Source organism: Pyxicephalus adspersus, chromosome 4 (assembly GCF_032062135.1).
Source record: "Pyxicephalus adspersus chromosome 4, UCB_Pads_2.0, whole genome shotgun sequence".
NCBI classification, from domain to species: Eukaryota; Metazoa; Chordata; class Amphibia; order Anura; family Pyxicephalidae; genus Pyxicephalus; species Pyxicephalus adspersus.
This window is the reverse complement of record NC_092861.1, coordinates 47,903,677-47,930,292: the sequence shown is the minus strand read 5'-3', so window position 1 is coordinate 47,930,292 and position 26,616 is coordinate 47,903,677. Positions and strand designations below refer to the sequence as shown.

Here is a 26,616-nt window from a genome sequence, read left to right as displayed (position 1 = left end):
TATACAATTTGAAGGAACTTTTTATCTTTCAGTTCTAGGTCCTTCTGCTCCTCTTTCTTGTTCAGTTGTCCTGAAACAAAACATAGTCACCTGTGGGTTTAACTAATCATTTATTATGTTTTAATTTTTAATGGTCAGAAAAATGGCGGCACGGCAGTGGTGATTACATATTTTTGGGCTACAAAGTGTCCCTACCTCCAAAAGCTGGGTGGTATGACCTGGAGTTCAGCTTTAAAGTGAAGATTTTTCTGCTGAACACAACCAGATGTTGGTGATTTCCCCTTCAAACTAAGGTATTCCACTTTGCCTATATGAGTGTCTCCTCTGACCCTACTGCTAGCTTACATTACTAAGACTAAAAGCTAAAATGTGATTGGTTTATAATAACTATTGCACGCCATTCCTCTTTGTGCTTTCTTAATAAATAAGGCCTTGATATCATTATGATTTTTGGTTTAAATTGTACTAGTATGTGCCTACACCTCTGTGCTTGGGAATTCAGTTCAAGGTTAAGTATAGATGTTTGAAAAATATGACTTAATTGACCAGACTCGTAAGAGATACCATCTTGTCCTTTGTGTGTTAGCAGGATACCATTCTTTGCTTTCTCATGGAAAATGCGCACTGCCCTCATTAATACAACAAAAGTCGACTCTGTCTGTGTTTCTACACTCTGTTTACTGAGATAAACCCAAGATACCATCATGAAGGAGGAAGTACATACTATATTCAGGATATCTTGTAACTAAGACCCATTTTGTTTTTATTTAAGAATATTTTTATACTATTATGTTCACCCCCACAGTTCTAACTATCATTTATTTATGAAGTATCAAGATATTCCACAGTGATACACCATTGGCAAGCTATAATAACAATAAAGATTGATGTAAAAAAGGCCAGGGCAGAGACACAATGGTGATAATTTTACTCTTGGGATCTTGTGGGCTTTTTACAGCATGTACAAAACAAGGATTGTGGCCTCTGTCCTTCAATTTTAAGAATTTTTATGTTGTTTATTTATGTTGATATATTGGTTCACAGTTTGCTAGCATAAAAATTGCCTTAAAATAAACTGAATCTTTACCCAAGTTTATCCATGACATTAGGTGCCCTAAATAAAGGAAAATCTCCAGAAATCACTGATAATGTATCCTAGACGTTCTTTCCTTCATCTACATAGAGCAAAGCAGTAACCCATTATTTACACTCCTAATAAAGTTTAGGCAAATCCTAATAAGTATGAAAAAATGCTGCAATGTATTCACATTGGAGAGTCTATCTGGTCAATTTGAATGGCACCCCAATTCACCTGTATTGTAGCATGATGCAATGCATGGTACTACATGGTAATGCATTGTTCTAGAAATAAAAAGAATCTTGTCATATTAGGGTGTGTTGGCAGGCCATTCATTTTCCTTTGGTTTCCATAATGTAACACACATTAATGCACCACATGGATTTAAATTGGCTCTCAATCCTTCCTCTGTGATAGGCCTGGTTTGCCTTGAGCATTTCCTTATTATCCTCATCACTGTATCATCCATCCATAGCTAAGTATGTTAATTGTAATAACTGATAGTTGAACCCCAATTGTTTACATTTCCAAAATGTGCCAATAGTTTTTGTTTAAATATCAAGTTGTGTCACATATTTAAGCCTTTTTTATTGGCACGAATCAATTTTGAATTAACATAAGGCCCCACATCATATGTGTAACAGGTAAACATTATGCTTTTATGGCTTCTATCCAGATCATGGATGAATGAAGTTTCTAATACTGTAAATCACAGCAAGCATATGTTATACCTCTCAGTAACATTAAGTAGCTTATGATTTATTATTACAATTATCAGATTACTCCTCAGGCAGAACTCCTGTGTCCATGAGACCATCACCGCTGAAATGATATCCATGTGTGTGCCATTAGTTGTCACACAGAGTTCAGTGGGTGAAGTTCCCTTGAGTATTTTGCTTCCCCAACACACCCTTTAAGCATCTTTTACTGCTTGTGTCTTTCATTTCTTCACTGTGGCTGATGCTTGCAGATATTGGTTTCTGTGAATGTGTCATTTAATCATTCTGTGGTGGATATTTTTGTTCTCCTCCCCAGTCATCTTAAGGCAAATATTTGTATATCTATATTGGGTTGGTTGGGTTTTGCATTAAGCAGCACCAAATACTTTGGCTCATTAGCCACATTAAGAATGATAAATGTTTGGATTTACATCACTGAAGAATGTAGCCATAAGATACAGCCATAGCATAACCTGTTCAAGCACCTTTTAGAGGACTAGATCCATTCAAAGTTTATCAAACAATTTGGGTAGAGTTGGCACAGTTTGAATCCCCTTCTGGCTTCTCTGGTTGTTAAGAACCTGGTGGGATTTTTCCTCTTTAGGTTTGACTATAACAGACTGAATAAAGCTATTGATGTCACATGCTTTATTGCATTCTTTTTAGGAATATATGGCTGGCTCTCAAATAGCTTGGTTTTGCTTTTGCTAGGGGAACAGATACAACTAGATATGGATAGATCGATGTAAATAACTGGTAGGTATGAAGCATTGTCTGGAGTTGCTTTTTTAGGAAAAATATAGGTAGGTATAAAGACCCCTCATTTTTAATATTTTTTTTTAATTATGCCTTATTGGTCCTTTTTCCAGCCTTCTATATTCTCTGTTTTCAGGGAAATTAAATGCTGTACTGTAGAGTGACAGACCAAGTATTTGACCACACTGTTTTCCCATAACTTAAGCTACTGGCAATTCAGATATGAGCTGAAGAATAGAATGATAAATAATTTGGTATGCAGAACAGTTTACACACTCAGCATTTATTTTTAGCTTCATTTAGCTATTTAGTATTATATTTAAACTAGAGGTCATAAAAAGCAAGGCCTAATGTTGCAAGTACATTTTCTTGTTCATTGTCAAATGAAGTTTAATACTGTTTGTGAAGAATTCTATTAGGTCATAGGGTCACCATATTTTACAGTTTTTACCTTTAGTCAATTCCGGCAACGAATATTTAGCATTTTTCAATGCCCAGTCATTAAACTCATTGGACTTGATTTACTAAAGGAGCATAGAATATTGGCGTATTGTAGTGAACACCTTAGGGAAGTAATGTGCCTCTACAAGTGAATATACTTTTTTTCTTTTGTATACCAACCTGTGTCTTAACTCCGGTTTAGAATAACTGACAAATATAGGCAAATAAATAAAATAAATAAGTAAATAAATAAAAGAGAATACTCTAAAATAATTTGTACTCAGTTAATTTTCTAGTAATTATCTATTCTGTCAGTCATTATGGGCTGCATCATGACTCTAATTTCAAGTTTTAATTAAAGAACAACGTAATTGCTGTCTGATACACATTGAAATGATGTTTCTGTGCTGCGGGAAAACATGTTTTCATTTACTCAAATGTCATGTAAGGTAATCTACCCTAACCTTAAATCAAGCTTTTAACTTTGGATCAAGCTCCCTGAAAGCTTGTCAAATCATCCCAGGAATAAGATCAATATGAGGGAAATGGATTTTGTCACTGCAATGTTTTTTATCAATACTGTCTAACTTGGGGTATATATGTGGGTGTCCTTTGACCTAAAAGCTGTCTTTCGCTGGAGAAAAAGTAATATTGTACTGTATTAAAAAAAGGATAATTATGCATAGGATTCACCTATTGTACTTACTGTGTGTTACAACCCGTTACTCAATTACCAGTAAAAAGTGAACTAAGGAAGGGTAAAAAAAAATGTACCCATTATCACTTTATACCACAAAAAATCTGCAGATCATATATTTATATATATGAGCTTTGGGGTCTGTTCCCTAGTTCTTTAGGTGTGCGTCATAAAAATACTGATCTATCAGAGAGGCATGGTGTACTTGGCAGTTGTGAACTCCATGTTCTGCATGGTCACATTCTGGGTCATATGTCCTGAGGCTGTGGTGCCAGTGCTCTGGGCTGCTTACTACAACCTTTTGTCAGGGGTAGAATCTCTAACACCTTACATTAAGGCCGTTCAATCATGTAAATGGGTCGCATAATGCACTGCAACAAACTAAACATTGGACATACAGCATTTGAGGCAGCGCAGTCCATGGTAGTGCATTACTGTGCATTGTGGTGCACCTAAAAAGTGCCATTCGAAAAAATCCACCAAAATGTAACTCAGCTAATGTGTGCTGTTGTGCAGACTGATGGGATAAGGTTCTAAAAGGAACATAAAGAACAATGTCCATAATGAAGAGCTTCTGCAGGTCACTTGGTCTTGCTACTCAGAAATGGAACACTGTGGGAACCATAAGGTGTTTCCCTAATGTCGTAGTATTGTTATGACTTGAAGACTTACATTTAATTTAAGTTAACATTAAAATAATCTATTTGTTTATCTACAGGTACTTTTGTTTTGTTTGTAACTATAAAGAGAGGAGCATGATAAGATGCATCCATAGAAAGATTGGGATCACAAAGATAGATCATAGCAAAATAAGTCACTGAGGATAATGGAGCACCAGTTACCATGACACAAAGGTGATTTAAAACCCCACAACACTGAAAATCAAATAAGGCAAATAAAAGCAATTAAAGTATTTGAATTATTTGACTTCAATGAACTTCTTTATGTATCTTGGAAGATTTTTTAAGTCTACTTACTACTTTAAAGTAACCTTCTCTGGGGTGGGGAGAAACAAATATCAACCAAAATATCCTGTAATGAAAGGGCTGTATGCTTACCTGGTCTTGAATATTCCTTATGCTGGCTTATTATACCACCATTTAGAATCTTCATATGCAGGTGCATCTGCGTTGGGACTGCCAGGTGAAATGTTACACCATTGCATGTTTTGGAGTATCCTTGATTTTGAACATGAAATGCAGTAATCAGAAACAAAGATGATACTTAATTCAGCCTAACAGTACTCTAAAATTGATACTTACAATATATTTATTGCTATGCTTAGTAAAATGACGGCAATGTAATGTTTCATTTTTAATCAATCTGGCTGCGTTCATTGCAGGAGAAGTGGAAAAACTTTCATTTTCCAAGACCATGCATTAACATATGGTAGGCTGGAATGAAGATTCCTTGATCAGTGCTAAGTGAAATATTGGAAATTCCCCAGATTTTTGTGAATGTTTAATTTTCTGCCACTGGAGTGCCCTTTAGAAAAGTATGAAAGGTAAACAACAGGTGATGTAATCAGATCATGTCTGTGCAGAGGAATCTGTGCTGTCAAGCACCAGATGCACTCTATCTGCATTATACTGATCAGGACTTGACCATGGAAATTTGGAAAGTTCAGTATCTATTAACATGATAACTAACCAGTGTGTCAGAACACATTTATGTTTTTAAGCATATTCACAAACATACATTAGTCTATGATCATATGATTCAGAAAGGACATGTGCCACGCTATTAGACTATGCAGTATCCAGTGGACTCAAAGTCCAAAAGGATCTAAATGTTCTAAGAAAATTAGCAGTCAAAACCAAGGACTGATTAAAAGCCATAATCTATTTTCTAACCATCAATACTTTAACTCATGTTGTGAATAGTTAGGGTAAAACAGATCACTCTATAGTGCTGTAGCTGACATTTAATAATTCAAACTCTAATCGCCAAGTTAGTGCTTTTCATCCGAAGTCTAAGTCAATACTGGAAGGTTTACTTGCTTCTGAACAGGCTTGACCAATGTAGGAACAATAAGCTGTAGGATCCAGTAGAGTAAGAACTAACATGAATCATATGACCTTATTCACAACTATGCGGACATAGGTATTTTTCATGAAGTTGTTGCAATTCCCAGGCTTGGCTCTCAAATAGGGCTAGTATATGAACTATGTGAATGAATGCTTCTGTTATTATTGTCTCATCTGACAATAGTAACTTAATTGAGACAAACACAAAATCTATATTTGGTTACATCCTGAGTACGTTAGAAGTATTGTACCCAAGAGAGCACTGCTTACACTTTATACATTAAAAATACATTTCTAAGTTGGACCCTAATAGTTGGTTTAACATGATCTTATTTTAGACAGCTTGGCCATAAAATGAAATTATTACACAGAGGACATGGAGAAGTTAACATTTACCATTCTAGCGCTTGGTGAGTTCTACATCTATGAGGTTCTTCCTTCCCAGCTGCTGCTAGGCATCATGGGAGTACAGCTGAAGTGCTGCAGGCTGCCCATCTCTTCTGTCATGCATAATTCTTAAGACATAAATTGTCCAGTCATGGCATCAATAAGGGTATTTTGCTGTCATATCTCCATCTGGAGTTTTAGACCGTAGCTTGGAGTGGAATAAGGATTAATCATACCTATTAGTGTTCTGAGAGGGAATATTATATGGTTGTTTCCTGTGAAATGTTCCCTTTGCTGGATGATGAGCTAACTCAACTGGAACAATGATGGTTCATTGCAGTTTGAAGTTTATCTGAGAATTAAACGGTCACAATTTCATATGTTACATATTCATTCAGTGACACAATACTAGACTATGAAATGGTTTCACAAAGGTTTTATTGTTAACATTGGAGAAAAAGGGAAAGTAAGGAAAAATAACTCGACAAAAATCACCAGTGAATTTCTAGTATTAAATTATGTCCAGTATGCAATTCTTTGTTTTATTCTATGCAGTGAACCGAAAGTTGTTTGCGTTTTGCTGAGGCTGTTTCCAGTACATTCCGAATATGACTTACAAATAGTAAGCAGCAGGTGATATCAGAGTGAAGTCACTAATCAATCTTAATAGTTGGGTAAAAAGGCAAAAGTCACAAAGTTAAAAAACTTTTAGGGGGAGGGGGAGGTTGTTCCCTGAATGTGCACAGGCTATCTTTATGACCTCATTTAAAAGATTGGATTGTGCATGAATTGGTGCAGGTGGAAGCCAGGGGGGTTGTATGACTAAAGCTGGGTACACTCGTCCAATGGTTCTCACCTGATAATCGTCTCAGGGCCGAAATCAGACGAGAATCTGGAGTGTGTACAGCGCCTGTCATCCACGGTCCGAACGACCTTCCTGGCCGATCCATGGACGATGGAATACGACGAATAATCCTAATGCAAGGGAAGGGGAAGAGCCAGCAGCAAGGTGCTGCTCCATCACTCTTTCCCTCCCCTCTACAAAGAGCAGAACAGAGAAGTATGTACAACACTCGTTCATGCATCGTGCAGTCCTTAGTCGTTGGAAAGGATCGTGAAAGATCCTTTCCAACAACAATAATTGCACATGTGTACGCAGCTTTAAAACCTGTTACTTCTAACAGCTCGAAGTGGAGTATCTTTAATAAAAGTGTTAGGGTCTGTATACACTATAGATAAAAATGTTGTGTACATGTGTATGTTGTGTACAAGTCCCCCTGTTGTCGTTGAGGATGTTAGTTTTTCACTGTTGGATTACCTAATTTGTTTCAAATGCATCAGGGGCACCTTACATTTATCCTTTCTACTCCTGTATCCGTCTATTGAACAGAACAATCTGCTGAGTAGAGAGCCCAGCAGCATGTCTGTACAACCATTGCTCATTTGTTACCTGAAATGTTCACAAATAATGGGCAAGAGTGTGTACATGGCATTACAATAATGTTTTATTTGCAAAATATGTCCTGCTAATACAATTACTTACAGCACTATTGTGGCTTCCCATATCTTTACAAGGCACCACGAAAGAATTATACATTTTTGCACAACATTACTGTTAATAGAAATAAATAGGTATCTCAGTGGCTAATATCAGAGCTTCACCTCTCTATATGTTTACTTTAGTTCCACACAGGTAAGTCTGTATATAACCTAATATTGTGCAGGTCAGGTTGGTATTTGTAAAACATATTCGGTGTACATTATTTCATCCATTAGGATAACTAATCCTTGCAGGCAAACCACAGTTTCCTTCTTATTGTCCGAAAACTGGTCTACTAGAATGTCCTAAAAGAAACCAGAGTTATCCGTCTTGGTTGTAAATGGAGTGGGGGCCTTCATTTCACTTTCGTATCTTTACTGCTATCCATACAGCCTGCTCTCTCATTGCTGTCTTTGTCTAAGTGATTGTCCAGCACAGAATCTGTACTATTAGTATGAAATAAGTTCTAAACATAGGTTAGTTTATATGTGACAGGGGTTTATATAACATGTACATATAAAGGGTTGGACTGAGGCCCCGGGTTCCACCAGGGAAAGTGAGAACACACATTTATGTAAGGGAGAAGGGGCCTAGGTGGCTGTCCTGTGATCGTCTATATGGCACAAAAACTCATTTTGGATGTATATCACTAGGGCACACCACAGTTGTTTCTAGTCTGTTGGTAGGCCAGTCCAACCATGAATCATAATTTTAAATATAGCAGTCTGTTCTGGAGATTGTATGATTTACACATAGAAGTAAATATGTTTTCTTTTAAGGTAAATATGGTATTTTGCATTTAAATATTTTATATTTACAACTGAAGAAGTAGGGAAATCAGTTACCAACTGCAAAAACAAAATTCAGAGAGAGAATTTAAATACCAATTAACTCTGATGTAAAATGGGGGCCTAAACTGAATTTGTAGGAAACTTAACTCCTATAAATTAAAGCCCAACTGGACCCACAACTGAAAAAAAAAATTCTAATAACAATCAGGTTGATATGTGAACCAGAAGCATGGACAGTATACAGATGTAAAATGGTGCATAAAACATCAGTTTCTGGGACATCAAGTCATGCCCATAATCAGAAATTTTAGGTAATTTTCGTGTTGTATATACTACTTTATTGATAAAGTTTTTTTGTTTATCTCTGCTGATACACATCATCCAGCACTGTGTGCTACTGAAACACAGACAGTAAATTGGATCACTTGACATACACTTAACAGTGGATTTGTATAAGTTACCAGAATTGTGTGTCGATGTGTGTGTGAGCATACATCAATGGTTCTCATTCAGATATAGTAAAATAAAACAATTCTATATAAACATAAGCAAAGGATGACAAGTGTAAACAAAACATATTTTTTAATTTAGAAGAAGGAGTGTTAATTCATTAAAGATAAGGACATCTGTCTGTTATCAGGAATCCATAGCCGTGGGTTAAGTAATGGGGTGCTAATTCTGAAAATACACAAAGCTGCCCCAAAAAGACACTGATATTTGTAGGAAATCAACCCTGAAGCAGTCTCTGGCAAGTCAGTCTGACCTCAGCAAATGAAAATAATCAAAAGCAATTAGAAGCGTGCTGGACTTCTCCTCAGAGATCTGTGCGGGAGAAAAAACATGCCTGAGCCCTCAGAACCCAGGCAAAGGCCCTATGTGTGAGCTGTGAGGTTGCCTGACCTTGTCCACATAAAGATGTGATTTATGAAGTGCAGGGCACAGCAGCAGGCTTCTGTCTTTTCCAGGAGAACCAAATTACTGAGGTGGAGATTAACATGCTTTCAGCTGGGCTCAATTCCAGACCAAGGGAAATTTTTTATTTACATTTTTGTTCTTGCATTTAATTTCCTTCGTTTCTTTCTTCATCTTTTTTTTGTTTCATGCTTATAGCTTACTGTCCGAAAAAGTGAAGGAATTTCATGAAAGTGCAGGGGAGAAAAAGCTCATAATAAAAATTAACAGTTTTCACAGAACAGTGTCAAGATGACAAGCCTCTACATTACTAAAAAAAAATTGGCTGACACCTTGAACGGAAAGGGCTGCTCCTGATATTGTAGGGTTTACATTAAGCGTGACATTGTATAGCTTTTTATTTTTATTGCGGATTATTGAGTGTTTCCTCTGGAGTTTCATTTTCGCTGCTTTTCAGTGTGAATTATTCTGTGGTAAACTATTTCACTATACTAACTGCAAAGCGGCTTTTCAAGAGAACCCTATACTAATTCCTTTCCTTGTCACCATGCAGATTAGTAAGACTATATGCATTCTTTTTTATGTTTTATTGGTGTAATTAGTAAATGTTATTTATAAAGTGCCAACTGATTTGAAATTCTGTACTATTTTCTTAAAACATGGAGAAAAACAAGTATGGGGTCTATTTATCAGGCAGTGTAGATCTGATAAACCATAGTTATTTTTTGTTCACTGCTTCTTCACATATGATCACACATTTTATAGATTTATTACATTTTTAAATGATGATCAGAATATGTACAGCAGTGAGCAGTGCTTTAATCATTGTATCATATTTATGTGATGATCAGAAACTTTAGCCCTTTAAATGAGTAACTGATTGCTATTTAAAAAAAACATACAAGGTCCATCCACGTAGTCAGAGGCAGCATACATTCATGAATTTATAAAAGTAATGATCATGTCAGCTAATTGCCACTTATATGAATGGGACAAGCACAAATTAAAGTTATTTTTCTGGTTTTTTTTTTCACTTGGTTTAGGTAAACAAGTTAACCTCCAGCCAAACACACTATTCCCTACCTCCAAAACTAAAAGAGGTTTTGGCTGGAGTTTGATACAGGGGTGCCCGCTATGTGTAGTCATATAGACTTATTGAAGTTTAGGGAGGTAGAATAATGCACCTTCAATCATTACCTCAATTCCTCCACACTCATACAACAAAAGGTGCAATGCTTAAAAATAAATGTTGCACTCTTTGTTCCATTTTGGCCCTACTTTTTTTACTAATTTTTTTCCTGTAGAAGTAAGAACCTCTCATGCAGTTTTGACATAGGGCGATGATCTATGCAGGTTTGGGCCATTTTTTATCTATAAATAAAAGTGGATCGTATCTACAGGGGGCATATGAGAGCAGATGTTTGTTTGGCAAAAGTACATTCAATTGAAAGAGATGTTCACCCAAAAACAACAGTTTGGTTTTGGGTGGGGGGTGATGAGTGAAGTGGATGAGGACTTCTGTCAACACTTTCCCAAGAGAAGGCAGATGATGAAAGGGAATATCATGGGACTTCCAAAGCAGACAATCCCAAAAAATTGCTTGTGTTTGGAATCTTTTTACCATTTTAGTTGTTGTATTGAAGTAATTTATCAAAATTATTATCTTTCTACTACAAATATCTCTTTATAGGTTTGGAGGATCACAGATGAGGCCTTTAATTGATATATTTCTGATGGTGGAACTTGTAGACTATGGGCAATACACTGCAGGCTATATGATTTACAGAATGGTTTCCAAATATAAGATGGAGTCTATAAGAAATTCAAGCAAAGTATTTGGTCTATCCAATATTTCTATAAACAATATAGACAGAACCAGAGGTAATTAGTAAATGGAAAAGGGCTACATGGCTGTAGGAGCAATTAGTCCTCAGAAGGAGTTAACTGGGGATAAGAAATGAAATATATTACTTGACTGGAGGCCGAGGATCAAGTGGTATGGAGGAGCCTCATCACAGGGAGCTGGGAAATCATTCTAGGTGGATGGATGCAAGCAGAACATTGTATTACCCAACCTGGTTATTTATTGCTTATATTTAATTTGGGTATGTTGTTGATGTTACAATAATATAATGTTATTATTGTATTTTAATAATTGTTTATGGTAGTTAAAAAAAATGGCTGCTTGTCGTCTTTCAAATTAATGCTTCATGTTTTTTGCTTGCTAGGGTTGCACTGAGAATGCCACAATTGACAAATCCAGCAGTTTAGGGATATCAATATAAACAGTCAGTCCTTAAAGTCCTTAAAGTGCTCAGTGTAAATTCACACTCCTAGAATATAAAAAACTGAGGAGCTAAATGACTGTAGGCAGAATGAGTCTCTAAAAAAAGATAAAACCTAAGTGGAAATAGTAGGAAGTGAGAGGTCTTACCTGATCAGAGGTCGAGGGTCAAGTGGTAAGAAGGAGCTACTGGGATTGCTGGGAGATCATTTTAACGGGTGAACAATGAAAGAAAATTATCCCACCTCCCCTCCCCTGGCAAGAGTATTTCAGCAGATTGGGTTTAATAAAAGACAGCATCTTTGTGGATTAGGATGTCTTTGGGTTCTCTGAAATCATGTGATGGTTATAAAGTTTCAGGGACATTAGGTATTATGGTTCTTCTCATTTTGGTGTTTTTTTTTTTTTTTTTACTGGGGCCTCATTTCCTTGGTAAGGCAGAAGTGGTAACCTTTATATATCCCGAAGATGGTTGAAGACAAACCTTTTGGACACATAACCCTCCCTCTCTTCACCCCCTAGGATCTATTAGTTGTCTGGTTATTTTGGGGTATGTTTATTTAAGTTATGGGCTTTGCACAGGCTGTAAAAAGCTTGCAGGTGATCTGTAGCACTAAAATGCAACATAGGGTCAAAAAGGTAAATACAAGAGTTGTTTCTTTGTCTTTTGTAATGAATATTGTTTATGGTACATGCTTTAGTATCATCCACTTAAAGTTTACATGTTTTTTTTGGGCCATTTCATGCAAAAGCTGCTGTGTATATCTAGTCTGGCCCATGAAAGCATGAAGTCATTTTGTTGACATTTGTTCTATGCTACGGAAATGCTGCAATCTATTATGATTTACTAAAGATGTCTGGAAAGATAAGAGTCTGTTAAGTTTCAAGTCTGCCATGTCCTTAAATAATGAAGACTTCATTAATAGCATTTATCCTTTTTCCATATAATTGCCAGGGGACCATTTTGGTGGTTTGTTAGGTATAGGTACCTATTTAAAGAACATAAAACACATAATGGCATAGTAAACATACATATGCTTTACTTTACAACAAAATGTTACAGAGGAATTGAACTGGGGGAAAAAGTATGTGGGGGACCGAACTAGTCACCAGCAGGGGTGTAGTAGGGCGGGCTCGCCGTGCCCTAACTTTTTTTTAGGAATGAGGCGTTTACATAACAATGATGCACATGCGCGCTAACCATAAATAATACTGTACCCCCTTTTTTTATGACTACACCCCTGGTCACTAGAGGTCTCTGTGCTGTTGATATTCCCCCATTATTGATTTACCATAACCTACTATAATATCTCTTTTGGGAGGTGGCTATCTTTGAAGAGCAGGGTTTTACTTTCTCATGCCAGATCCTCCAGCAAGGAGAACAGTGAGCAGCTGAAATGTCCTACAGCTAGGCCAGTGTCTTAGATCTTTTACTGCACTTTTGAGGCTCTAAGAAGCATTAATATGAAAGATGTTTGAATATTATTATTATTATTATTATTCACTTGAATTATTACTCGTGTGCGGACAAAAATAATGTATTTGCTTTTCAAGTGACTATAGAGTGAAAGGTGATTATTAGAACTTGTGCAAATATCTTAGATCCTTTAGTTCAACCTGAAAAAGTTTTAATGTACTGCTTAGACACAATAAACATTTCTAAGTATCCCCAACTCAGAAAACCTTCACTTATTGAGTTCAGTTTTATTTAAAAAAAATATATAATGTCCTGTAATCCACCAGTAACCTATTGTAAAGTAATCTTATTGTAAATGAAGCCTATAGTATTGCATTTTCCATGGCTCTGTGGGTGTCATCCCAATTATTCATTTGGTTTAGATCTTGTTAAGATCTGGAGAGTCAGTCTGGAAACTCAGCAATTGGCATGAATGTCTGGTCTGATTGTGGGCTGTAGTGTATTCTTATGGGTTACTAAGTCTCAATAATAAAGCTTTAACATCTGACACAGCCTGTTGTGCCCTTGTAACATATTCATTGATCAGTGTTTGTTTTGTTTCATGAGATTCTCAACATAGTGACATTTCCATAGGTCTGATTGTACCTATAGGATAATAGATTCAGTCTGTACTACTGTTCAAATCTTGGCTTAATTCCTAAATTAATTGACTGAAATCAGAGAATCTGAAATTCCTTAAACACCCCCTGGTGGAGAATCAACTACTGCCATTGAAACAGGTAGACCTGGAAGATTCCCATGAGGGAATGTTTGAGGGAATGTCTTATAAATAAAGCCCTATGTGTTGTTTATCTATATGCATACAGGCCTATGTACATTCATCTAAATTCTTGGGCCTGCCCTGACCACACACATAATGCAATTGTATAAACTCCTTTAGATCTAATAACTGTGTAGTGAGAATGTATTCTTGCTTAGAAAAAAATGAAATGGATATTTTATTAGGACCTTGCACTTATTTGTTGCTAAATCTAAATCAGATTATAAAAAGATTGTATGCCAGATGGAAACATTTATTCAGATTTTAGGGTTAAAATAAGTGTCATCAATTTGTAACACTAACAATTGTAAATTCATTACTCGTGCACAATTATTGCAATCAAAAATGCTTTAAATACAAATCTCCAGTTTTCTGTAATTAATTTGGCTGCTGCACATTTAGCCCTTTCATTTGTAGAGTAAGGTTTTTGTAGCTTTTTTTTTCTAAACTGCTGGAATCCTTCAAACCCATAGGGTTTCCATTAGCAAACTTTAGTCCCACACTTCACATGTAGGATTTTCATGAAGTTAAAGACTTAAAAGTGGAGTCACCTTACAGCCTTTTGGGAATAGCTGGTGGATTGCATTACTAGCTCCTTGCTGCTTTCGCTAATATATTGACATATTTAAATAAACAAAACCAAATCCAATGCTCCACTATGCTGAGTGCTCTGTAGAAACATTGAGAGATGTATCTATACAATGACATCAGCAGGGAGGAGACCAAAAACTTAAAGGGACACTATCTAAATTTAGCTAAAAAGATGCTTAATTGTTTAGTAAATTAAAACTAGACTATTCTTTTATTCTCTACAATGTGTCTATATAACACTCTTTAGATACCAGACAAGCTATAATGTTTATATATTACTGGCATCCTTCTGAAAATGTTACTCAGTTCAGTTTTGTTTTTTTGCAGACCCATATTGCAGCAATTAAAGATTGGAACTTTTTTGTCTATATGTTTTAGGTTTGTGACTTAATATACTGAAGTCAAACAATCAGCATAATGACACCCAGTAAAGTGGCATTTTCAATAGAAGAGCATTGTAAATTTCTCTCAATTCAGGTTTCCTTTAAGCTAGTGTTATTCTAGGCTTTTACTCATATAGTGTAAGAGAAAGACGTAGCTAGCAATGATTTAGCAGATTTTCCCTTCTGAACCATAGTCAAGGTTATGACTGTATTTTTCCAGATGTAAAAAGACAACTGTAGAAGAACCGTGTGGAATAATAGTATATTGTAGCCAACAATGAAGCAGCCATATAGGTGCAATATTCAAGGAATGTGCACTGTGGTACAGATGTAAAATACCCATGGACATGAATTGATTGGAAATAATCCTATGTCTATAGTCAGAAAAGGTAACATTGTGATTATGAGATTCTTCCTTTTTCAGCTTCCCATTTGTAGATCATAAGCATGGACTCTTGACCAATTACCCATCATTTACTGACCATGGCTAACCTGAGGGATCCATGTAGGTTGTAGGGAGTACTACCAGCCAACACACTCACAAAAGACTGAATTTATGCCATGAAGTTTAGAAGACGTTCTTGTTTTAATCTGTTTTGGGGTTAGCTATAAAAGGGGAAAAGGGCCTGTTAAGCTTTATCTACCTAAAAGTATTATTATACTTTAATTGGCAAATTATTTGTAACATTTAAGCCCTCTTTACTTAGTAGCAGATCCCCTTCAGGACAACTAGTAGTAGAGAACATGCAGAAGAACATTATAATTAAATCTAAATACCAAAGGGGGGTTGGCCTATCAAGGTCTGAATAGCTGTATTAGGTGTATATTGGGGTTCAATGCAAACATTGATATACTTTCCTTGTCTTAACCTATAGTGTCACATTGTCCATTGTAATTACTATATGTTATGTTATTCTGATGAATCAGTCGGACTTATAATGATTGTACAATCTAGTAATAATAATAATTCTACAGTGGTTAAAGCCATCTTAAACACGAATCTGTAGGATTCCCAGGACTGTATTGTCTACACATCAGGCCATGTCATGACTGCATGCCACATGCCCAGTGGTCTTGTTTTATATGTGAGAGATTTATGTCATACATAAACTAGCATCCTAACAAATTTAAGGAAGAGCTCTTCTTACCCATTGTAGAAGTCTGTAGCCAAAACTATTGCTTCTAAAATTTCTCAAAATAAGATTTTGAAGTCACCAAGTGTGAAGTTGTGAAACAAGCAGCAAATGGAATGAAGGGTTACACAACAAGTACAAAAATATACTTACTGTGACCCTGCAAAGTGTTGCCTTTGCTTCAGTAGACAGAGAAGTTATTTAAAGCAGCGGTCACCAACTGGTGGTCCACAAGAAAATTTTGGTGGTCTGCAGCTCTGTCCCACATATGGACACAACCCGCCCACTCTTCCATCATAGGCTCAAACCTGCTTAATAAACATCCTGGGGGGACAGTAACGCATGGCTGTGGACATAACTTTTGTTGCGTCCACAGTCCCGTGCTACTGTACTTCCGAAATTTACCAAGTAGGTCTGAGCTGGCGATGGGAGAGTGGGCGGGTTCTGGCATCATGATGTCACTCTGGGAGAAATTTCTTCCCTTTTGAGTGATACACGGCTCCCCGCATAATCCAGATTCAGTGCATTTAGTAGTCTGTGAGGTCCAAAAGGTTGGACAGCTGATTTAATGTAAACTAAAGCAACACTTAGTCTGTCATATTTGCAGTGTTTGCTTAATAGCCACAGCTCATTGGTTGTATTAGCTTGCCTAAAGTTGTCTAACAGTTCTGTTCAATTTATTTAATAAGAAAACCTTTAAAGAAACATTATCTAAAAATCTAATCAAATTTATTATAATATAGTGAAGAGGAGGGCACATATAATATTACCAAGTAGAGAAAAGGTAAATTTTAACCCTCCCTATGCCAGACAAGATATGGGCATGGACACATTTAATATATTTCAATGAGACAATAGGACCACTAGCATTTTAGGGAGCAAACTGCAGCCAGCCTACAAACCAGGATTCAAAGAAAAGTTCAGAACACAAATACTACTTCAACCAAAGAATAGCTGAAAACAAATACTCACATTTTTTGGATGTAAATTCTAATGTCCCTTTCTTGGCATATTATATTCTGGTTACTTCTAATTATGACATGTTTGGGATATTCCTATTGAGTGCATTATTGTCTATATCAAACTGCTTTATTGTTTCAGAGCTGTATACAATGGTCAGCAAATAATTATGGTTTTTACTTTTTGGGGACAGATTGTGCTTGCTTAGTATTTAGTTTGCTGTGTTGCATGTTTTGCTATACTCTATATACATAGTTTACTAAATTAGTAAAGGTTTTTACTTAGTAAAGTGAAAGCCAGTATAAGCTAACTCTATTTTTACTGTAAATACCCAATAATGTGCTCGAAAATGAACACATTCACAGAAACATTTTCTTTGGTAGGGGAACAGTTTTACCAATTCAGGGGAACATTATTAGTAAATCAACCTAGCTTTTGATTTGGTATAAATAAAATCATCCATTGCACAGTAGTATAAAAACTGGGTAATTCACTGATAATAGTCTCTTATTGATACTGTATTTATTCTTGTATCCCAGAAAAAAATCAGCTACAATAATTGATTTTGAATGCACTTGTTATTTTCTACCTATTCTTTTCTAGCTGATGCTACAAACTACATGTCTTTGAAATCAAACAAAAATATATATAGTAACTAAAGCAAAAAACAAAAATCATTAGCAATTATTTTTAGTAGTTTACTTGCTGCATAGAATAAACCAATAGCTCACTATAGAATAAGCCACACAAGTGATGTGCAGTAGCAATAAACTGTCCATGATCTCACCATGCTCCAAATATGTAAGATTAAATGATAATAAATACTACTTCCGCAGCTTGCACCAAAGGGATCCAATGTGCCATTTGTAAAACAATCAATCATTGTGCCTAGTGGATCATTATTAGATTTTTTTTTGTCACTGCTATACTAAAAATTATCTGTGTGCTCCAGTAAAATATAAAGTAAAATATAAAAAATCTTTTATTATACTGCAAATGCTTTTAAATTCAGTCATCTCTGCTTATATTGCTGGACATAGTACAATATGTTATATCTCACTAACAAATACAAAGGACATCTTTACATAAAAGAAATATCTGTAATGTTGAAATTAACTAATACTATTTTGTACTGATCTAGAATAGCTAATTATAATAATCTGATGAATGATTCAGTCCAATAATTAATAAATAACATTAACCTAACCAAATAATTTTACTTTCTCCTTTGCATGCTCTTTTTATCTCATTTCCAGGTTGTACAATTTCTATCTGATTAAGGGGGCAAAGTTAAACAATGTCAAACTATAGACAACTTCCTACAGTGCAGCCATAAAACTCTGCAGCTTGATTCATCTCTGTACCTGATCATTCAGCCCTAAAAATGTGATAGCCTTCCAGATCCCTATCAGAGAAGTCATTCAGATCCCTCAGCAGGGGACATCTATTCTGAGAGTGAGCAATGAAGGTCCAGGAGATTTATAATTATAAAGGCTTCTACTGATAGAACTGGTTCAACTGCAGGGTAACATTGTATTCTAATCATGATCTCTAAATATTATTATTATTATTATTATTATTATTATTAATAATAATAATAATAATAAACAGGATTTATTTAGCGCCAACATATTACGCAGCGCTGTACATTAAATAGGGGTGGCAAATGACAGACGAACACAGACACAGGAGGAGAGGAATATTCTTTTTTTTATAATACTGATGATTATTAAATAGGGCCTCCTAATCTGTTAGGGGGTAACAAACTAAGAAGAGCAAAAAAATCTCTTTGTGCTGATCATCATAATGCATTACCAGGGACAATGCTGCTGAGCTTAGTCTAATAGGAAACACTCATCCCTATATTCCCTATAATAACATATTATTTAAATTACACTATAAATACTGCTGGGATCGATATGTAATACTTCTAAAAGCCCAAGGTATTATCAATAAATTATAAAACATCAGATTCTATAGAATGGTGATGTTTCCAGAAATCTCCCCATTTAGAATTGTCCCTGGAAATGAGACAGTTGGGAAGTGTCCTATAATGGGGGCTATTAGTCACTATATAATAGTACAAGGCAGGGTCTGGGGGCAGCAGAATATTATATGGAGGGGGATGTGATGGAGCCCTGATACTCCCATAGGATGAACTGAATTTAACACCGGAGCTGGGGCTCATTAACTGGCTCCAGGCTTCCTAAAAGCTCCTTCCTTTTTCCTTTTCTCCTCGGGGCATTGGGGCAGAAGGATCCCTATCGGTTCACTGAGGGCATCCCAGCACTAAGCAGCCTAGCAGAACAGTATGAGAAATGACATATATTGCTTTGACTTAATCACTCTTGTGAAAAGTTCATTTAAAAAGTGGTGAGAAAATCCCTATATTTTATCAGCTGCTGCAAAACTACAATACCCATAGTGTTTGATGTACCTTTGCTTGGCATGGCATGCTGGGACTTATAGTTCTGCCTGCCTTCCTAGACAGTTAACTCTTTCAAGGCTACTTTACAAGCTGACAAGTTTCCATGCAGCATATAACAACAAAAAAGGTGTCAAGCATTACATAATCCCAGCAGGGGACTGCAGAAAAGTGTGATTCCAGCGTGGAAAGAGTTAGATGGGTGAGTTTACTAGATGTGTTATTGGGTGTTGTATGAGAGTTTACGAATATTCGATCTGAGTGCCACTGAAATGCTGCGATCTTTATTCCGGGACGCAGCGCCACCTGATGGCAGGCTGGTGAATTACACCTTATGCTATCACAAACTTCTGCTATATTCCAGCACGATAATAAAGTGAGAAAAGAAAATCCGCTTTCTTAAATCGCAGATTATCCGGGCATGTTCCTGATAACCAAGCTCTGTTTGTTTAGGCAGCAAGATTTCCTTCTTTTCACAACAAGGGGGACCCTATCGGAATCCCTGATCAGACCTATGGACTCAGAGCAATCAGTTTCCCAGATTACTTGTATTTAATACACAATGCATCATAAAACAAATCCCTCATCCTGACAGGAAGAAAATAGAACAGCTCATAGCCAGAGCTGCACCAATTTATGGCTAAATAAAAAAATAAATAAAAAGAAACTCCCCAACAATGGACAAGTTAGGGGAGGGCAGGAAACCAATGTCCAACAAAACCGGGACCTCTTTAAGGTTCTCAAGCACTCAAGTGTATGGGAATCTCTGGGCAGTTTTAAGGTTATTTACAAAGGATTTTTCCTGTCCTACCTAGCACTGCTATGTGATTTTACAGAAACAATGGCCATTATCTAAAGCAGCAGTTCAATGTCACAGATAACAGTCTGCTGAGACGAATTAATCTTCATCCCTTGTCAAGAAGACTGCCCCCTCCTCCTAGATAAATAGGACTTTATAGGCCAGCCTCAGACTTGGACTTTTTTTTACAAATAAAATATAGATTTGCATCTGATACTGCATGATATGTAGCAAATCATCGCCAACAATAACACAAAATGTTACCATGATCTGATCTTCCGTGAGATGATCTTATTCTAAAGAAGCAGCAATAATTTTTATTAACAAAATTCCTGGTGTTGTGTGATTGATGGCATTGACACGACATTCACACGAAGTAACATTCATATTAACGGGAACGTGCATGTAAATCCAGAATAAATGTGACAAAAACTTAACAAACACGTAAGAATAATTGTAGTATAAACTGTAACACAAATGTAACATAGTAGCAACAGTTACATAAATAAAACCTAATTGTAACAGTCACACAAACATAGTTGTAGCATTAAAAGTAGTAAAAGTTACACAGATATAATTGTAACATAAACAGTAACAGATATAACATCGTAGTAACATTGTAACCTTAGCATAAATATAACCTGCTAGTAACAGTTATACAAATATAATTAAGACATTAAAAATAACAATTGTAATTGATTTTTTAAAATCAAACATTTTTATTTGTAGCTTCAAAGTAAAATGTAACTTTAAGTAATAGTCACATAAATATAATGATAGCATAAACAGGAACACAAACTCAACTTGTTGTAATAGTCACATAAATATAAAGGTAGCATAAACAGTAACACAAACAGAACTTGTTGTAATAGTCACACATATATAATGGCAGCATAAACAGTAACATAAACGTTACTGAGTGGTAAAGTCACAAACGTAAAATTGTGGTATAAACACTAACACAAATGTAACTTTGTTGTAGTAGTTACACAGATATAATTGCAGGAAGCACATTGATAGAAATATTTAAGTACTAACCGTGGCACATGGTAACTTTATTATTAACATGGACACACATGTAACTTTAGTACAGGAATAAAACTTCAGTATTATTATCATACATTTGCGGCTATTGGCATTTAATAAGAAAAATGTGAAAATGAAATTATAGGTTTGTATAGATATTACGAATCCTTGTGTTTGTTGTAGTAGGTATTGATGATTGGGATTTGTTTTGTATTTGTAGTATATTATATACCATTATACTGACTTGTATTGAGCAGAGCATGCAATGGACAAGGCTATTAGTCTAAACTTCTTCAAAGACTAGAGAGACGAGATTTTCCTGCAAGAATGAAATCCACCCACCCAAGATCTCCCCATTGGTCGCTGATTACATGGATGGGATCGACATGTTTAAGGGGATGGTGCATCTGTAATCAGTCTGTCCTATAGGACTCCTTAGCGACCTTTTAGTGACCTCTTCTTGCAGGGAAAGCTGCTGTCACTTTAAAATGTCCTGAGAGAGGAGCCAGTGTCTGTGCTGGGAGATAGCTGGAGCCCCTCTCCTCCTCTTTTCTGGATCCTCTTTATAGGGACACTTGGTGGCTCCCAGAAGTTCCTGCTAAGCACTTGGAAGGGGATGATCCCTGGAGGATCTGACAAAGCAAGATACCCCATCCTGGGACCCCTTCACTGGGCACATCATCCACACCCAGGGAGAGCCCCAGCCTGACAGCCAGCACTGGGATGTTTTACTGCCAACTCCAGCAAGGCGAAATCTGAGCAGTTCAGCCCAGGAGAAGGAAGATCTGCCCTGTCTTCCAGCTCCAGGCACTGTGGGGACCTGCTGGTGTCATACTGCTGGCTGATAAGAGCAAAGAAAGTGAGAGAAAAGGGAGGTGTCCACAGAGGGACACGAGTCTTGGATCACTTTGCTGACACTTTCAGTTTCTTTAGATGCACAGCAGCACAGATTGCTGTCAGTGTGAGCTGCCTGGGACACAAAGCTGTGGATGTGCTGGAAGGATATCTGTGGCTGAGAAGTCAGGGCTTGTCTGGTTCACCTACTAGGACTACTAGGTACCTCTCAGGTAAGCTCAGGGCTCCTGGGTGCACATTGCCAATTGTCCTGCCTGGGATCTGGAAGCTTGGATTTTGGCTGTTTTAAGGACTTGTGGTTAGAGTTGGAGTCTGCTTGTTAAGTTTAAGCAGGAGCTGCTACAACATCCACCCTCCAGCTACCCTGATGATGGGGGTACTGAGATTCACCCTACCCAGTGTGTATGTACATGGATCTGTTACCCCCTACATTGTGTACCTTTTGTGTGCCAGGACTTTCCATTACCACATCGGGTGTGCATTAACTCATCTGTCCTAAACATGTATTCTGTGTGTATGGAATGATCTGTCCTATATATTGTATTCTATCTGTGTACATGGAATGATCTGTCCTATATATTATATTCTATGTGTGTGCATGGAATATCTGTCCTATATATTATATTCTATGTGTGTGCATGGAATGATCTGTCCTATATATTGTATTCTATCAGTGTGCATGGAATGATCTGTCCTATATATTGTATTCTATATGTGTGCATGGAATCATCTGTCCTATATATTGTATTCTATCTGTGTGCATTAACTCATCTGTCCTATATATTATATTCTATATGTGTGCATGGAGTCATCTGTCCTATATATTATATTCTATCTATGTGCATGGAATCATCTGTCCTATATATTGTATTCTATATGTGTGCATGGGATCATCTAACCTTGTGTCCTATACATTATATTCTATTTTCATGGACTCCTATGCCATGCATTCTGTGTTTTTGGATTCATCTGTCCTATACATTCTATCTGTGTTCGTGGGCTCATGAATCTTATACATTGTATTAGATGTGTGTGCATAGACTCTACTTTACTTTATACAATGTGTGTCTGGACTTATCTATACTTCACCGGGTGTGCATGAACTCATCTGTCTATACTTTTTATCCTGTGTGTGTGCATGGACAAATATACCCAACACTGTGTGTCTTATGTGTGCCTGGACTAATATACCCCATACCATGTATCCTGTGTGTGTTGCCCTAAATGTATCACACCTTCCATTGGGTACTGTGTGTGCCTGGGCTCATCTATTTTACACCATATACCCAGACTGTGCCTGTGCTTATCATCTCTACACCATGTACCCTGTGTGTGCCAGGGCTGATCTACCCTATACCATGTACCCTGACTGTGCCTCATTTACCCCAGACCATGTACTCTGTGTGTGCCTAGGCTAACCTACCTTATACCATGTAACCTATATATGCCTAGACTCATCTATTTCTTACATTTCCCCCTATGTGTGCCTGTACTCACCTATCCTCCACCATGCACTCTGCCTATGGCACACATCCACACTTGTGTTTGTGTTGTTGTGTGTAAGGCAGGCAGTGTGTAGTATTCTGTACCTTTACCTGATGACACTTTGTAAACAAAACTTGTCTGCGGGTCACTTTCTCCAGACACTATACCAGTCCAACCACTTTGTCAGCCTGGATTGTGCAGCTCAGCCAGGGTAATCCTCCTGCTGATAATGTGATAGTCCCCGGGAGAGGGGCAGATGAATCACCCCATGTCACATATGTAACACTGCATGTGCAATCACATTAGGACAATTCACTAACTGGGGTGCCCACATCCACTATGCAATCCCCAGTAAATAAAAACATTTCCTAAATATTACAAATAGATTATTAGATGGACTCCCCACATCTATCTGAATATATCTACTCTGTATTACAATCGCATTACACAATTAGTCTGTATGAAGAATTGACACATTTCGTTTTTTAAGTTTTTATTATAAAACTTTCTTTCATGCATATTCTATACATCAGCCGAGCTTTGCTTCTGATTGCTGAGCGCATCGGATCGCACATTTTATTGTACAGAATACCCTGAGGTTGTTCAATCAATAGAATTACAATTTCTAATTATTCGATCATTATTTCCGCGCTCATCTATGGAATGTGTAGTACAAAGTAAAATAAAATCGGATACACGATAATAAAATAGAAATCTTGACTCTGATGGTCATCATTAATAATCGTTGGCAGTGCAATGATCGCAGATCATTAATTTTATGCATTTTACTAGAATAAAATCCTTGATTGTTCTCCTTGATATACATATAGAACAATGTCAGTTCGTGTTTCCGGATCTTTGTAAAAGTTGTGAGAGTTGTTGGATCTTCCAATAAATGTATAGGATCGGATGGACATTGCCCGGTATCAGGGAGCACACAGGGGACAAGGAGGGACAATTAGGACATTAGCTTGCTGCTCTCTTTTCATTGCGGGAATATTAGTAACTCCCTTTCCAGCGTGCAAATGTCACCGTCTGAAAATTATTTGCAGCATTAATTGTGTCCCTTTTAACCCTAAAATAGATTGATGCTAGAGAGGCGGCTTTGTGCGGAGATGAATGCTTTATTGGGAGGCTTTTGTGGGCTGTAATTGCTGGGAGAGGGGTATTGGCTTGTTGTGCCCCCATTCAGCTGCTTATATAGTTCATGAGCTGATCGCCTGCTGCACACAAACTGCAATCCAAGCAATCCAATGCAATGCAATGCAATAGTTTGTTGATCCATTCTGAAATCACAAGAACTTTCCTCATTGCACAGCTCAGGCAATCCTCCCTATAATGCCCATAAATTAAAGTGATGGGAGAGTAAGTCCTTACAAGAAGGGATAATAACACTGTCATTTACAATGTGGATATTCATGAGATTTTCCAAACCTCTAAGAGACATTTGGCTTTATTGTTAAGTGCAATAAAACGACCTGGGAGGAAATCTGGGGGATCTGATGTGAATTCTTGCAAATTGGGGCTGAAATAATTACTAGACCGACAGCTGCTTTAACCCCTGGCTTGCTGGAAGAAGCCTGGAGTCACTAGTATGGAAGAAAAAAAAAGGGCTGAAGTTGATCTTGTTATTGACAGCAGTTTATAGAGTTACAAATCAGTCGGGTTATGCTCAGTAAAGCTATGTATATGGGCCCAGCTCTCACAAATTCCTATACACACATCAATAAACTCCAATATGTGGCCCTGTAACAATCCTGAGTTTGTAATTCTATTAGATCTGGGCATACACTAAAATATGGCACCGATTCTCTCCACTCCACTGAACAAATCCCAATTAAAAAGTATTTCCTCTGCGCTTTGGGCACGGTGTAATCAGAATACAAATGTCTTTCCCTTTCTAGATCCTGGACGAGCATGGCAATGTGAAATTCTGCATCGATGCTAGCCAACCAGATGTGGGCAACTGGCTGAAATTTATCCGATTTGCTGGCTATTACCATCAGCATAATTTGGTGGCTTATCAGCTCAATGATCAGGTAGGTGATTTTTTTATTCCTCCTTTTTTTGGAGCTGCTCATTGAGCCCACGCATTACTTGTGTAGTGAGTGGGAGATGGACTGTGATGAATACTGAAGCCTGGCAGATTACATGATAAATTATGTAATTTTCTATTGCCCACAACATCCAAAAAAAGAATCCATTTTCCTATTATTCTGTCAAATCAGCTTGAATTAAATTTTAAAATCAAATTAATTTTTTTGCCTTTAAATCATGGATTTACTAAACTTCTAAAAGAAAAGCTTGAAACTTGAAACTTTGAAAAATATTTAAAATAGTAAAAAAAAAAAAAAAAAAATCAAACAAGGGTTATTCCTTCATTGCTGCTCTTTCAGGAAGAATCTATTGAAATACAGATGCAGAAACACAGGTCCCAGGGCTGCATAAAGAAAGAGGTGTAAACATTTATCTTGTAGATACATTTTCAGAGGTTATATATTTAAAGAAATTATTATTGCAGCTGTGGATCACAAACATAAATTCTATTTAAGTGTTAAAATATCCAAACAAATTTTATTTTAATAAATGGCAGTATAAAGGAATTTCAGTTGTAATAGAAAATGGACATTTTTGTTCCATGTGTGTTATTCATTCATCTATACTTATTTTTTATTATTCTATTTATATAATTGTAGTAATAGAATATTTATTTAATGCATGTATATTCAGGCAATGTTTAAAACTAACACATTTTAGGAAAAATTGAAAGGATTTAATTTATTCTTACAAATTTTCACACTGCTGATCCAGAGAAAAAAAAATTCAGCAAGCCAGCGATGGCCCCCGTACACACAATATTAGTGTTTATGAAGCCATTCCCTATATTTGCTGTCACTCCAGATATCATATATGGGGTCATTTATTGACGGGAGAAAACTTGACTCCTTTTTAGTGAATATCTATTGACTTTAAACATCCAATCAGAAAAAAGGGAAATATAAAAAACAATCAATTTTCTCAGAACTTGATTGGCTGCTGAAAGGGAAAGATATTCAGAGTTAGAGCAGAACTTTTACTATTTAGTAACGT

General features: G+C 36.6%; 1 protein-coding gene across 3 annotated transcripts in view; it reads left to right on the top strand.

Annotated features, from left to right (window-relative positions):
- Positions 1–26,616, top strand: part of MECOM (MDS1 and EVI1 complex locus) — a 282,160-nt gene that overhangs the window by 221,374 nt on the left and 34,170 nt on the right. For 2 of the 3 annotated variants that reach the window (XM_072408064.1, XM_072408063.1), the window contains exon 3: positions 25,431–25,565. In XM_072408064.1, the coding sequence (XP_072264165.1) occupies positions 25,431–25,565 (135 nt within the window). Of the gene's footprint in view, positions 1–21,617; positions 22,254–25,430; positions 25,566–26,616 lie in introns of those variants that run through there. The other variant, XM_072408065.1, reaches the window with a different exon arrangement.